The sequence below is a fragment of the Lepidochelys olivacea genome (assembly GCF_965140295.1).
Source record: "Lepidochelys olivacea isolate rLepOli2 genome assembly, chromosome: 6".
NCBI classification, from domain to species: Eukaryota; Metazoa; Chordata; order Testudines; family Cheloniidae; genus Lepidochelys; species Lepidochelys olivacea.
In genome coordinates this window covers 14,118,318-14,131,759 of record NC_140416.1, presented here as the reverse complement: position 1 = coordinate 14,131,759, position 13,442 = coordinate 14,118,318, and the positions used below count along the sequence as shown (strand labels likewise).

Below are 13,442 nucleotides of genomic sequence, written 5' to 3'. Positions count from 1 at the left end.
AGTCATACCTGACTAATCTAATTGCCTTCTATGATGAGATAACTGGTTCTGTGGATGAAGGGAAAGCAGTAGACCTGGTGTTCCTTGACTTTAGCAAAGCTTTTGACACTGTCTCCCACAGTATTCTTGTCAGCAAGTTAAAGAAGTATGGGCTGGATGAATGCATTATAAGGTGGGTAGAAAATTGGCTAGATTGTCAGGCTCAATGGGTATTGATCAATAGCACCATGTCTAGTTGGCAGCCAGTATCAAGCGGAGTGCCCCAATGGTCAGTCCTGGGGCCGGTTTTGTTCAATATCTTCATAAATGATCTGGAGGATGGTGTGGATTGCACCCTCAGCAAGTTTGCAGATGACACTAAACTGGGAGGCGTGGTAGATATGCTGGAGGGTAGGGATAGGATACAGAGGGACCTAGACAAATTGGAGGATTGGGCCAAAAGAAATCTGATGAGGTTCAACAAGGACAAGTGCAGAGTCCTGCACTTAGGATGGAAGAATTCAATGCACAGCTACAGACTAGTGATCGAATGGCTCGGCAGGAGTTCTGCAGAAAAGGACCTAGGGGTGACAGTGGACGAGAAGATGGATATGAGTCAACAGTGTGCCCTTGTTGCCAAGAAGGTCAATGGCATTTTGGGGTGTATAAGTAGGGGCATTGCCAGAAGATCGAGGGACGTGATCATTCCCCTCTATTTGACATTGGTGAGGCCTCATCTGGAGTACTGTGTCCAGTTTTGGGCCCCACACTACAAGAAGGATGTGGAAAAATTGGAGAGAGTCCAGCGGAGGGCAACAAAAATGATTAGTGGACTGGAACACATGACTTACAAGGCGAGGCTGAGGGAACTGGGATTGTTTAGTCTACAGAAGAGAAGAATGAGGGGAGATTTGATAGCTGCTTTCAACTACCTGAAAGGTGGTTCCAAAGAAGATGGATCTAGACTATTCTCAGTGGTAGCGGATTACAGGACAAGGAGTAATGGTCTCAAGTTGCAGTGGGGGAGTTTTCGGTTGGATATTAGGAAAAACTTTTTCACTAGGAAGGTGGGTGGTGAAAGACTGGAATGCGTTACCTAGGGAGGTGGTGGAATCTCCTTCCTTAGAAGTTTTTAAGGTCAGGCTTGACAAAACCCTGGCTGGGATGATTTAATTGGGGATTGGTCCTGCTTTGAGCAGGGGGTTGGACTAGATGACCTCCTGAGGTCCCTTCCAACCCTGATATTCTATGATTCTATGATCCTTCATTAGTTTTGACATAAATGGGGTTCCTTGGTCCGTCAGTATCCCTTTCAGTAGCCCCACTCGGGCAAAATCCCCACTAGCTCTTTGGCTATTGTTTTAGAGGGCAGGGGATGGCTTCTGGATACCATGTAGCATAGTCCAGAACAACAAGTATATATGGGTGGCCCCAAGTAGTCTTCTCTAGGGGTCCCACTAGATCCATGGCTATTCACTCAAATGGGACCTCTATGATGGGAAGGGGTACCAAAGGTGCCCTCGAGTGGGGACGGGGACTGTGCAGCTGACACTCTGGGCAGGAAGTGCAGTATCTCCGCACTTCTTCGTGCACCCTGGGCCAGAAGAACCTTCGTAGGACCCATGCCAGGGTCTTCTCTACCCCTAAATGCCCCACAAAAAGATGACTATGGGCGAATTTTAATACAGCCTTCTGGTGTTTGTCAGGTACTAGGAGCTGTTCTACCTTCTGACCCTGTACTGGTGCAACCCAGTACAGGAGATCCTTCTTTATGATGAAGTAGGGGCCGGGTCCCTGGGTTTTCCCTTCCACGGGGACCCCATCTATTTCTGTTACCTCATTCCTAATGTTGTCATACCTTGGATCTTCGGCTTGGTCCCATCCAAAATTTTCCCTCCCGGGGCTAGTCTGCCCAGGTTCTAGGGGGCTGGTTTCTGTTGCTTCTGCCGGCTCATAGGCATTAGGGTTGGGGTCTGGCTCAGGTGCTTCTTCCTCCTGGGAGGCCTCCTTTCCAGCTGTCTGGGTCCGCCTACCTACGAGAGCGACCCTCTGGCTTTGGGTCAGTACTCGGGCTCCCAAGGCCTCAGCTGCCCTTCTTTCCCTTTTTGTCTTTCTGCCCCACCTGGGGGTGGAGAACAAATCTGGGGATATTTTGGAGAAGATTGGGGGTTGACAGTCCACTGTGGATGCCTCACTAGCTTCAGGGTCCCTCCCTTACTCCCAGAGAGGGTGTTGGAGGAAGTCACAAAATTCCAGGAAGTCCCTCCCTATTATACAGGGTATGGGAGTTTAGGGGCTACACCCACTATCATCTCTGTAATGTTCCCTTGGATCTCAATTTTTACTGGGATGGTGGGGTAATAATCAACCGTCCCATGGATGCACATTATCCCCATACATTTGGCCTGCAACAGCTCACTACTCTTCACGAGCTTCCCTGAGATGAGTTTGATAGCACTCCCTGAATCAACTGGTGCCGTAGTCTCTACCCCATTTAGTTTCACTGGTCTGGTATACATATGTGGGGTTAGTTCAACCCCCACAAGGTGGATTAGGGAGCATGGATCTGCCCAGTTCCCCAGGTTACACTGCATAGGCTTCTCGGCATCGGGGCACTGTGCAGCTATGTGTCCCCACTTCCTGCAGGCATAACATCTGTATGGGGCCCTAGGCATTCCCCGGTCTCTCAGTTTGGGCAGTCTAACACCACAATCCTCTTCACCCTCAGTGCTCCGACTTTTTCTTGCCTCCAGTGGACCTTCAGCCCCTCTCTTTTCCACCTGGGCCTTCCTGGGGGCCCAGTCACCTGAGCTCTGGGGGTTGGTGCCGCTAGTTTAACTCGAGGTGCCTCTTTCTTAGCTGGTCGGGTCAGTTCCCTCACCATCCTTCACCTCTCTACCAGTGCAACAACCTCGTCCTAGGTGGAGGGGTCGTTCTGGCTTACCCAGGTGCTAAGATCAGGCGGTAGTACCCTCATGTATCAGTCGATGACCAAAACCTCAAGTATCTCTTCTGGGCTCTGGGACTCGGTTTGTAACCACTTTTGTGTGAGATGGAGGAGGTCATATAGTTGGGACCGTGGGGGTTTGTTTTCCTGGTACCTCCACTCATGATACCGCTGGGCCCGCGTTGTGGTCGTTACCCCAGATCTGTCCACGATCTCTGCTTTCAGCTGGGGGTAGTCTGCCGCAGCCTCTTCAGTCATATCATAGTAGGCCTTCTAGGCGTCCCCAGATAGGAATGGGGAGAGAATGCCAGACCACTGTTCTCGGGGCCAGCCTCCGACAGGGCTGTCCTCTCAAATGCCAGGAGGTATGCCTCTACGTCATCCTCCCATGTCATTTTCTGCAGGCAATTGCTGGCCCATATGACCCGCGTCCCATCATGGCTGAGGTTCAGCACCGTAAGGGCCTTCACCTGGCTTACCAGTTCCTGCAACATAGCACTGTCTTGAGGGGCCTGGTCCATCAACAGGTGATTGGTTTCCTGCTGCAGCCGCACTGCCTCCTGTTGGGCGGCTGTCTGGACACGGGTAGCCTCCTGCTGGGCAGCCGTGGCTTGTATCAGTGCCCACAGTACCTCAGCCATTGTGGTGGAGAAAAAAAAAACAACCCTTTCCCTCTTTTTTTTTTAAACCCTCCTTCTTCCACCACACTGTGCACCAAATCCCACCCCTGACACCAATTGTGACAAAGTTCCTCCTCTGCCTTGGTGGGTCCTGTGCTTTCTGGTGGATTTGCTCGCCTCAGAGGTCCACGGAAGTCCTCAGTTTGGCCGCTTTTGCTAGAGGCTCAAACCTGCCATTCACTCAGCTAACCTCATCACTGGCCAGCATGGGGAAAAGGAGGAGAACAATCTCCGCAGCCTCTGTTGTCCCACCTAGTGGGTCGGGGACAGGCCAGAGACCTTCCCAAATTAGACCTTCCCATCTGCTATGACTCACAGACCAGGTCAACTCCTCCTGTGTCAAATAGGGAGTTTGGGGGGGATGGAGGGAACCTGTGCCCACCCTCTACTCCAGGTTCCAGCCCAGGGTCCTGTGGATAGCAGCTGTCTACAACATCTCCAGTACCAGCTGCGTGACGGCTACAACTCCCTGGGCTACTTCCCCATAGCCTCCCCCAGCACCTTCTTTATCCTCACCGCAGGACCTTCTTCCTGATGGTGTTCATACTCCTCAGTCCTCCAGCAGCACCCTCTCACTCCCAGCGTCTTACACACCCCTCACTAACTGAAGGGAGCTCCTTTTTAAACCAGGTGTCCTGATTAGCCTGCCAGCCTTAATTGATTCTAGTACATCCTTAATTGACTCCAGGTGTCTTAATTAGCCTGCCTGCCTTCACTGGTTCTAGCAGTTTCCTGATTGCTCTAGGGCAGTCCCTGCTCTGGTCACTCACGGAACAGAAAACTATTCATTCAGTGACCAGTATATTAGCCTTCTACCAGACTCCTGCACCCAACTGCTATTGGGGGGCACCATGGATTTTTCCTCTGTCCGGCCATCTACAATTACTTTGTCATGCTGCCGTAGAGTTGGTCATTTTTTATTTCTTGTCTGACCTTATCAAAGTTTGTTTTGGAAATGCATAGTATTGGAGCCAAACTCCTCCTCTTGCAGTTCCGATTTAACTATTTATAGATGCCCTTGAAAGCACAGCTGCTTTAAGAAGGTCCATTAGGGGCCTTTCTTTCACATTAATAAGTACTTTTGCAAAGTCATAATTATTTTCTGACATATAGGCAGTATTGGCAATTCCAGATGTTCAAAAGTCATAAGTGAGACCCCCAAAATCATGAAGAAAAGTAATGCTTTTGTGTTTCTTTTTCTTAGCCTTCTAGTTCCTGACTGTATAGGTTACACTTGGGTCACATATTTAATCTTTTCTCCACAATCACGAGGACCTAGGAACTTAATTATAAATAAAAAATTAAGCTGAAATTCTCAAATATTCACATGCCTCCAAGAGCTGAGGCTGAATAAAAACCCCATCAAGTATTGTAAACCTTGCAATAAAACGGCAAGAACTAGCAACACTAGGTGGTTCTTTGCACAGTGGATTCTGTAATATGGCTTACAGCTCTTAAATTTCATGAACATATTATGGTCAGACATCAGTAGAGCTAGGATACACCACCAGACACAACAGCCAGCATTTGTCTCTCAATGGGCAGAGTTGTGTCGTATTTTCCTTTTGAAGCAAATGTCCATGTGGAGAACCCCCATGCATAACCAAGCAAGTGCAATCTTACGCTGTTTGTTAATCTCAAAGCACTTCAGTACCAATGCCCTGTGTCACAGGTCCAGCTCTGTGGTCTTGCTTTCTACCCTGAATGAGGACTTCTGGCGGCTGCAGTCCAAAGCAAAGCCCAAGAGGCACTCTGATTACTAAGTAGCTCTGCCTTAATAACTGTAACCATATAAAAAGAGAGACTATATCCATTTTTAAAAAGCACAATTCTGAAACTGAGAAACACAAGAATGAGCACAGCTCTCTGCACAAGACAGCCAAGTTGTGTAGTTAAAGCCCTGGATCAGAACTTGGGAGGTCTGTGTTCAGTTCCTGGCTCTACCATACACTATCTGTGTGACCTCAGGCAAGTCATTCCATCTTTCTGGGTCTCAATTTTTCATCTGAAAAATGGGAATTATAATATTGACTTCCCCTTCCCTTTGTCTGTCCTGGAATGAGATGGTCACACAGCATAAAGGGCTGTCTCCTCTTTCAAGGATCTCAGCCCAACACCAAACTCCCAAGGAGAAACCTGTCTCCAGAATAGACTGTAGTCATAGCGCAAGGCAGACAGCAAACTCTCTGGCTGCTTGCACAGCTCCCGCCTCCCCAAAACCGCATCTCCACCAAATCTTGCAAAACCCAATGAAACTAACACAACACACATTGCCCCAAGACTAAAACCTTGCTTACGTGCTAAAAAAAAGAACTCGGAAGACTATAACAGAACCGCCTGTTGACACCTGCCATTACATCATGTCCAGTGCCTAACACACTGAGGCCCTGATTGCGGCTAGGGCACTTAGGAATTACCATAATACAGTAATACTTAAATGACAAAAATCTTGTTTAATTCTGAGTTAAGGTTGCCGGGTGATCGCTCATGCCCATCTCACACTTCAGAAAACCAGGAAACACAGAGTGAAGGTAAACACCCACATAATCTTAACTCTGCTCCTGGAGCTGGCAATAGCCCCTGGCAATTAAGTGCATGCCCTCCAGATGCATTCACCATGTTAGGTGTAACTGTACTGAATGGTGGAGGAATACATTGTAGCATCTTGGAAGAACTGTGATTGTGATATAAGGAGATCTAGGGATTAGCTTGAGGAGCGTCATCATAGAGCGGTGACTGCGTCATGAGGGGATCTGGGTCTGAGTCTCCTCTGTGTGTATTCTCAAAAGAAAGAGGAGCATGTGAACCATGAGGTTCCAGTCTGCATCACTTCAGTATAGAATTGTGGAGGTTGTGTCAGGAGCAGGGCACGGGGGTGCTATGGCTAGCGTCAGTAGAGCAGTCTTTGGATTTAATGATGGGTAGGGGAAGGTATAGGTTGAGGTGGTAACCTGTGTGTAAATCTGAAGGGACTCTAAAAGGGTATGAAGTGACTGTTACATTTTACCGATGTGGTATTCTCTCAGGGGAGTAGGCTCAGTGTTTGAGTGGAGGGCAAGTACAGGCAGCACCTGTTCATCATAATGCAAAGGCAGAGTTCAAGTGTGTGTCTTATGGGTATTCTGAGACATCACTCAGAGAGGGCACAGTTAAGGTTGTGTGGGCGTTTACCTTAACTTCATTTTTCCCCAGACATTTACAGTTCATTCTCAGATTTCTACCCAAGGCAGGTTTCCCACCTCAAAGTTGAAGGCTCAGAGAGGTAGTAAGGGGCACATTCATCTCAATGAGATGTTCTCAGCTGAATGAGAATACCCCATGGAGATTAATGCAGCTTGAAAAAATAGCTCTGAGACATGTGAACTGCTCCATTCATTTCTGTGGGTGTTCCCTTTCCCCCTCAGTGCTGGAGAGTTTCTGATGTGTGTCAAGCACACCTGCCTCAGGAGTGTGTTCTTGGTGCATGCTCTGAGCATGCCTGTTCTAAGCTAGAGGGCAAGGCTTCCTGGATCCTGGCTCACATGCGGGGTAGGGAAACGGGCTCAGACACCCCCAAGAGGCAAGCCCCCTGGCACCTGCCTCATTGGGGGCGGGAGGGGAAGGGATGAGGGTCAGACTCCCATAGATGGGCAGCTGTTCCCACAGCCAAGCACACATGGGATGGCAGGAGACAGGGAGTGGGGCTCAGACACGCGCAAAGGGGCAGTGACTTCCAGATTACATGGAGGGGTTAGGGAGAAGGGCTGAGACACCCCAGAAAGGCAAGCCCTCTCCAGAACCCGGATCACATGAGGGGGCAGTGATGGGGGTCACACCCCCATAGATGATTAGGTTTCCCCAGAGCCTTGCACTCACGCAGGAGTATGGAGAAGAGTTCAGACACCACCAGGGGACAAGGGTTCCTCAAATCCCCATAACATAAGGAATAGGGAGTGGGGCTCTGACCCCTCTTAAAAAACAAGGCCCCCAGAACCTGGATCAGATGAGGGGAGAAGGGAAGTGGGAGGTCACGCCCCTGGAGATGGACTGCGGGTAAAGCCAGACTGTAGCACACACAAATCATTTCCCCCCTGTGCCCCTAGATCCCAATTACCTGAGCCTCAACCCCTCTTCCCACCGACTCTGTTACCCCAATCGCTCTCCCCTCCCAGCAAGCATTAGCTTGTGTGGGGGTTTTTTTTCCCCAAAAAATAGTTTCAGCATCTTCCTGCATATTCTGCCACACTCAGATTCGCTTTCCCCCTAATTAAAATCCCCCTGTAATAGATGTAGTTGGAACAATGTGCCTGTTTCTTTTACTTCACATTTCTGCCCCGGGATTGCATTTGGACTCACAGTTCCCTGGGGGGGGGGGGTACTCAAATGCAATTATCCTAACACATCCACAGAGTCACCATCCTGTGACAGGTGGTTTTACCGATAGTAGCCTCTCCCTCTGTTCATGCTCAGTTTAATTAATTAGGCACATGAATAGGCGCACAAGCCTTCTGAAGTGCCTAACTGGAGATGCAAACTCTTTCTGAAATAATGTTTGAATTTGATTTCCCCCAAACGGCTTGTGGGTGCCAAGCCCTGTGCTGGGGAACCCTCGAGCATTTGAGACCCTGTTGTGATGAGCTAAGCCCTGGATTGATCTTTGTCTTTGAGCATAAATAGGTTGCCAGAATCTGCCAACTTTAAGAAAACCTGGGTTTTTGGATGGAGGGAGGGGCTGTATCACAGGAACCCCTTGGTCAAATGACCCCAATGTTGGGATCACTAACAGAACCCCTTGCACCCATAAGGCATGCCAAATTCAAAGCACTCTGACTAATTGTGTAGCTATTAGACCTCTCAGGAATCTACATAAGAACGGCCATACTGGGTCAGAACAAAGGTCCATCTCACCCAGTATCCTGTCTTCCGACAGTGGCCAGTGCCAGGTGCCCCAGAGGGAATGAACAGAACAGGTAATCATCAAATGATCCATCCCCTGTTGCTCATTCCCAGCTTCTGACAAACAGAGGCTAGGGACATCATCCCTGCCCATCCTGGCTCATAGACTAATGGAGGATAGGTCCATCAATGGCTATCTAGTTCTTTTATGAACCCTCCTATAGTCTTGGCCTTCCCACAATCCTCTGACAAGGAGTTCCACAGGTTGACTATGCATTGTGTGAAGAAATACTTCCTTTTATTTGTTTTAAACCTGCTGCCTATTAATTTCATTTGGTGACCCCTAGTTCTTGTGTTATGAGAAGTAGTGAACACTTCCTTATCTACTTTCTCTACACCAGTCATGATTTTATAGACCTCAATCATATCTCCCCTTAGCTGTCTCTTTTCCAAGCTGAAAAGTCCCTGTCTAATTAATCTCTCCTCTTAACAAAGCTGTTCCATACCCCTGATCATTGTTGTTGCCCTTTTCTGAAGCTTTTCCAATATATCTTTTTTTGAGATGGGGGACCACATCTGCACACAGTATTCAATATGGAGGCATACCATGGATTTATATAGAAGCAACATGATATTTTCTGTCTTATTATCTATCCCTTAATTATTCCCAGCATTCGGTTTGCTTTCTTGACTGCCGCTGCACATCGAGTGGATGATTTTCAGAGAACTATCCACAATGACTCCAAGATCTCTTTCTTGAGTGGTAACAACTAATTTAGACCCCGTCATTTTATATGTATAGTTGGGATTATGCTTTCACATGTGCATTACCTTGCATTTATCAACATTAAATTTCATCTGCCATTTTGTTGCCCAGTCACCCAGTTTTGAGAGATCTTTTCGTAGCTCTTCACAGTCTGCCTGGGTCTTAACTATCTTGAGTAGTTTTGTATCATCTGCAAATTTTGTCACCTCACTGTTTACCCCTTTTTCCAGATCATTTATGAATCTGTTGAATAGGACTGGTCCCAGAACAGACCCCTGGGGGACATCACAATTTACCTCTCTCCAGTCTGAAAACTGACCATTTATTTCTATCCTTTGTTTCCTATCTTTTAGCCAGATACCAGTCCATGAGAGCACCTTCCCTTTTATCCCATGACAGCTTACTCTGCGTAAAAGCCTTTGGTGAGGGACCTTGTCAAAGGCTTTTGAAAATCTAAGTACACTATATCCACTGGATCCCCTTGGTTTCTGTTTTGTGGCATTCAGGATGCTCCGGGAGGGAGGGTGAGGAGCGGGGACATGGTGCACTCAGGGGACGAGGCGGGGAAGAGGTGGGGGTTTGAGGGAAGGGGTGGTATGGGGCGGGGCAGAGGTGGAGCATGGGCAGGAAGAGGCAGTGTGGGGGCAGGGTTTGGGGGAAGGGATGGAGTGGGGGAGGGGGGACTCGAGCACCCCCTGACTAGAGGGAAAGTCGGTGGCTATGTGTACAACTCCTTAGAGGGTATCAGACTAAGTCTTGGCTTGCCCAGGTTCAGAGCTAAATGGAAGATCACCCCTTTGCTAAAGCCTTTGCCAGGAACACCACCAGGGTCAGCATGAGATGGAGTGGGTGTAATAAGAGGAAAGATAGAGAAAAAAAATGGGGTTGGTGTGACACAAGCATCCTTGGCAAAGGGTCCTCTGTTCTTTGCAAACAGCTCTCACTGCATACCTGACAAACCCAATACACCAGACACATCTTATAGGATATTTATTCATCTGTAGAAAGCTGTGTTGTCTACTCCTGCCACATCCCAGAACAGTCAATGGAAAAGCATCAAAGACCATGGGAAATGATCCAAACCACTTAGAGGTGAAAAGGAACATCACAGCAAGCAGAGGATCACCCTGGCTATGAATATAGCCAATGACGATTTTCAGGATAACAGAGTGTAGGCAAAGGCACTCTGTATTCACTGAGGAAAACCTTTGAGAAGTTCAGGGGGCTGTCCTGAATATTTGGGTCCTGGTCCTTATGAAACCAGCTAGTTCTGCAACTGACTGAACTTTGTGGGGAAAACCTAGTTCTTTAGATAGGAGAGGTAGCTATTGACAAGTGTAGACTCAGGTTCACGCTTTAGGTTTTTGTTTTGCATTACAACCAGTTGTTTCCATCACCTTCTCTCATTCCTGCATAAATCTTTATTCTTTCTTTCTTTCTTTCAATAAACCTACTTTTGTCTTATTGTAAGTGTTCACAAGTCTTCTGTGGCTTACAAGAGCAGCGGTTTAAGATAACTCTGGTAAACTGGGGTACACAGCATCTTTGGGTGCAGAAGAACTGATACTTCTGTGAGTAGCCAGTCAGGGGCTGGGTATCACAGGAAAAGGATTTGGGGATTCAGTGCCCCTCTTGTCACCCTGCAAGGCAAAGTTGGGGCTGGCATAAGCCCAGAGTAGAGTGCTTGGGTGAGAGAAGGGCTGGTGGTGCCAGGGAGCTGACAGACAGCTACTACAGGGGGGTAGTATGCAGGGGATAATGGGGTAACTTCTCAGTCCCCCAGAAACATCAGAGTGGAACGGAGAGAGAGAAAAATCTTCTCCCCTCAACTATTTCTCACTGTGTCAAGCACTTTACACACAGGACACCTACAAATACACAAAGGAGGCCAAATGTTACTTACTCCAGTGTCTGCAGTTTGCAGTTCGGGTGTTTCAGTCCCCCACACAGCAGCTGCACTCCGGCCTCTTCCACAGAATTATACAGGTACAGGTCGGTCAGGCTCTGGCTGGTTCTGAGAACATCTGCAAGATCCCCACAGCCAGCGGCTGTGAGACGACATTTCCACAAGCTGCAGGAGAGAGAAACACAGAGAAGGGGGATCACAGTGTGAAGGGGGCTCGTCACAGCTGTTCTGACAGGCGGCCCCGCCCACCAGCCTCCCTGTCCCTGACCAATCCACGTGAAGAATGAAGTAGAAGCCCTGCTCCACCGCCTGTCCCAACCCCCACCCTATGCCAATGAGGAACCAGTGTGGGGGGGAACTTCCTGCCTAAGCCCCACCCCTTGCACTTCACTCTTTACCAGTCAGCACTGTGAATGGACCAGACACCCCAATCCTTAAATCTCTGCCATTGACCAATAAGGAATAAGGTTTGGGGTGAGACTTCCTCACTAAGCACCGCCCCTCACCCTTTCCACTGACCAACCAGAATTTAAAGGGCAGCCACCGGGACATGCCAAATCCCACCTACCCAGCTCTCAGCCAATCAGATTGGATTTGGCACTGATCAGCCCTGGGATGGTGCGACCTAATCGGAGCAGCCCCATTGCGACAGGGAGCCTGTAGGAGCAGCCCCCTCCCCAGGCAGCTGGGCCGGGCACTGGCTCTGCTGCTTGCCTGCAGGAAGCAGCCATCTCCTGTCTCTGCCCCCAGCTCTGCCCCTCAGGCCTGGGGAGGGGAGGCAGCTGCGAGGCCCAGCACTGACTGCATCATATTCACCTTCCACTGACACCAGGGACCAAAGGGTGGGGTTGGGGGAAATAAGACAAAGAGGAGAAAAGCTCCACAACAAGGGGGATCCCCAAAGTTTGGAGAAGAAGAGCCCCTGAGAGGAGGGCAACCATGTTACCCTGTTGGCAGGGCCTGTTCCAAAAACCAGTGGGGTTATTACAACAGAAATTTTCTACTGGATTCCGAGTCCCTCCCTGCAGAGTTTGGGCTCCTGGGGGAGCTGCCAGCCCACAAGAGTGTGGAACTATGACAGCAGCCTGGCTATGACCATGTGCATCTCAGTGACCAGCACCCAGCATGTCTGTCACATACTGCCACTCCTCCTTCCCTCCAGGGCTCACAGGGAGACCTCTGAATCCCTGACAGCTGCCAAATCTTGCACACATGTAGAGACATCCCAGCCACCGGAACTGTCACCTCCTCGGCCTTTTTCATGACTACATTTGTATTGAAAATATGGTCACTCCACTGAATGGGGAGGGGAATCCAAAGGTTTGGGAGAGAAAAAGAGCCCTGAATTTATATGAGCGAGAGAAGCACCCACTCCCTGTGGGGCCCCCAGGTTCAGTAAGATTTCATAGAACCCCTGAGATATTTTGGAGGGAGGAAGACAGGCACTCACAATGTTGAGCAGGGAAAGAAAAAAAAACCTCATAGGTGTACGTAGGAAACTATTGAGATAAGCCCTAGCCAGGGGAGGTGGGGAGAGGGTGTTCTTGATGAAGCAACAGAGAAGAGCTCCACAAGATTTAAAGGGAAGAAAGGACGGAAGAAAAGTGAGAAGTTGAGGAGAAAGATACCCCAAAGTGGGCAGAGGACACATGAAGGGAAAGGAGGACTGCAATGGGGATAAAAAAGGACAGACGCCCTCTGGACCTATTGGTTTCTGGGAAGCGGGCGGGCGGTAGGATCAGTCGGATCCAGGGAGAAAAGGTTTGTGTAGAAGGTCCTGGCCCTCTCTCACATCTCCGTCGGATCCATGAGAGGGGGTGCCGTCCTCTGCCAGAAGGCAAGTGACGTGCTTCTTGGCCCTGCTCTTTTTCTCCAGGGCATAGAAGAAGTGGGAGCCGCGATCAATCTCCCAAAGGAGGCGGATGCGGGATCGAACAAAAGCACCCCGGGCCCAATGGTTGTCGAGGGCCCGGAACTCCTCCCGCTTCTCCTGGAATGTTTCGCAAAGGGATGGACCTCAGGGCTGGCGGCCAGACACCTCTCTAGCTCCAAGACCTCCCATTCCAACTGCTCTATCACCACATCCCTCCAACGGCTGGCGCCCCGAGTGTAGTCACGGTAGAAGAGCCAAGTGCGCACCTTCCCCAGGTCCCACCACTGCCGCGCCGAGGGAAAGGCACGCCGCTGCCCTCGCCAGGCCAGCCAGAACTCCCAGAAGGACGCCACAAAGCCCACATCCTCCAGCAAGCTGTTGTTAAAATGCCAATAGGCTGGCCCCTGAGAGAGAGA

The 13,442-nt window shown here is 49.4% G+C and overlaps 1 protein-coding gene across 1 annotated transcript in view; it reads right to left on the bottom strand.

Annotated features, from left to right (window-relative positions):
- LOC311522776 (NACHT, LRR and PYD domains-containing protein 3-like) overlaps positions 1–13,442 on the bottom strand; it is a 120,448-nt gene that overhangs the window by 86,812 nt on the left and 20,194 nt on the right. The window contains exon 2 of the mRNA XM_084632243.1: positions 11,151–11,318. Coding sequence (XP_084488369.1) covers positions 11,151–11,318 — 168 coding nt within the window. The remainder of the gene's footprint in view (positions 1–11,150; positions 11,319–13,442) is intronic.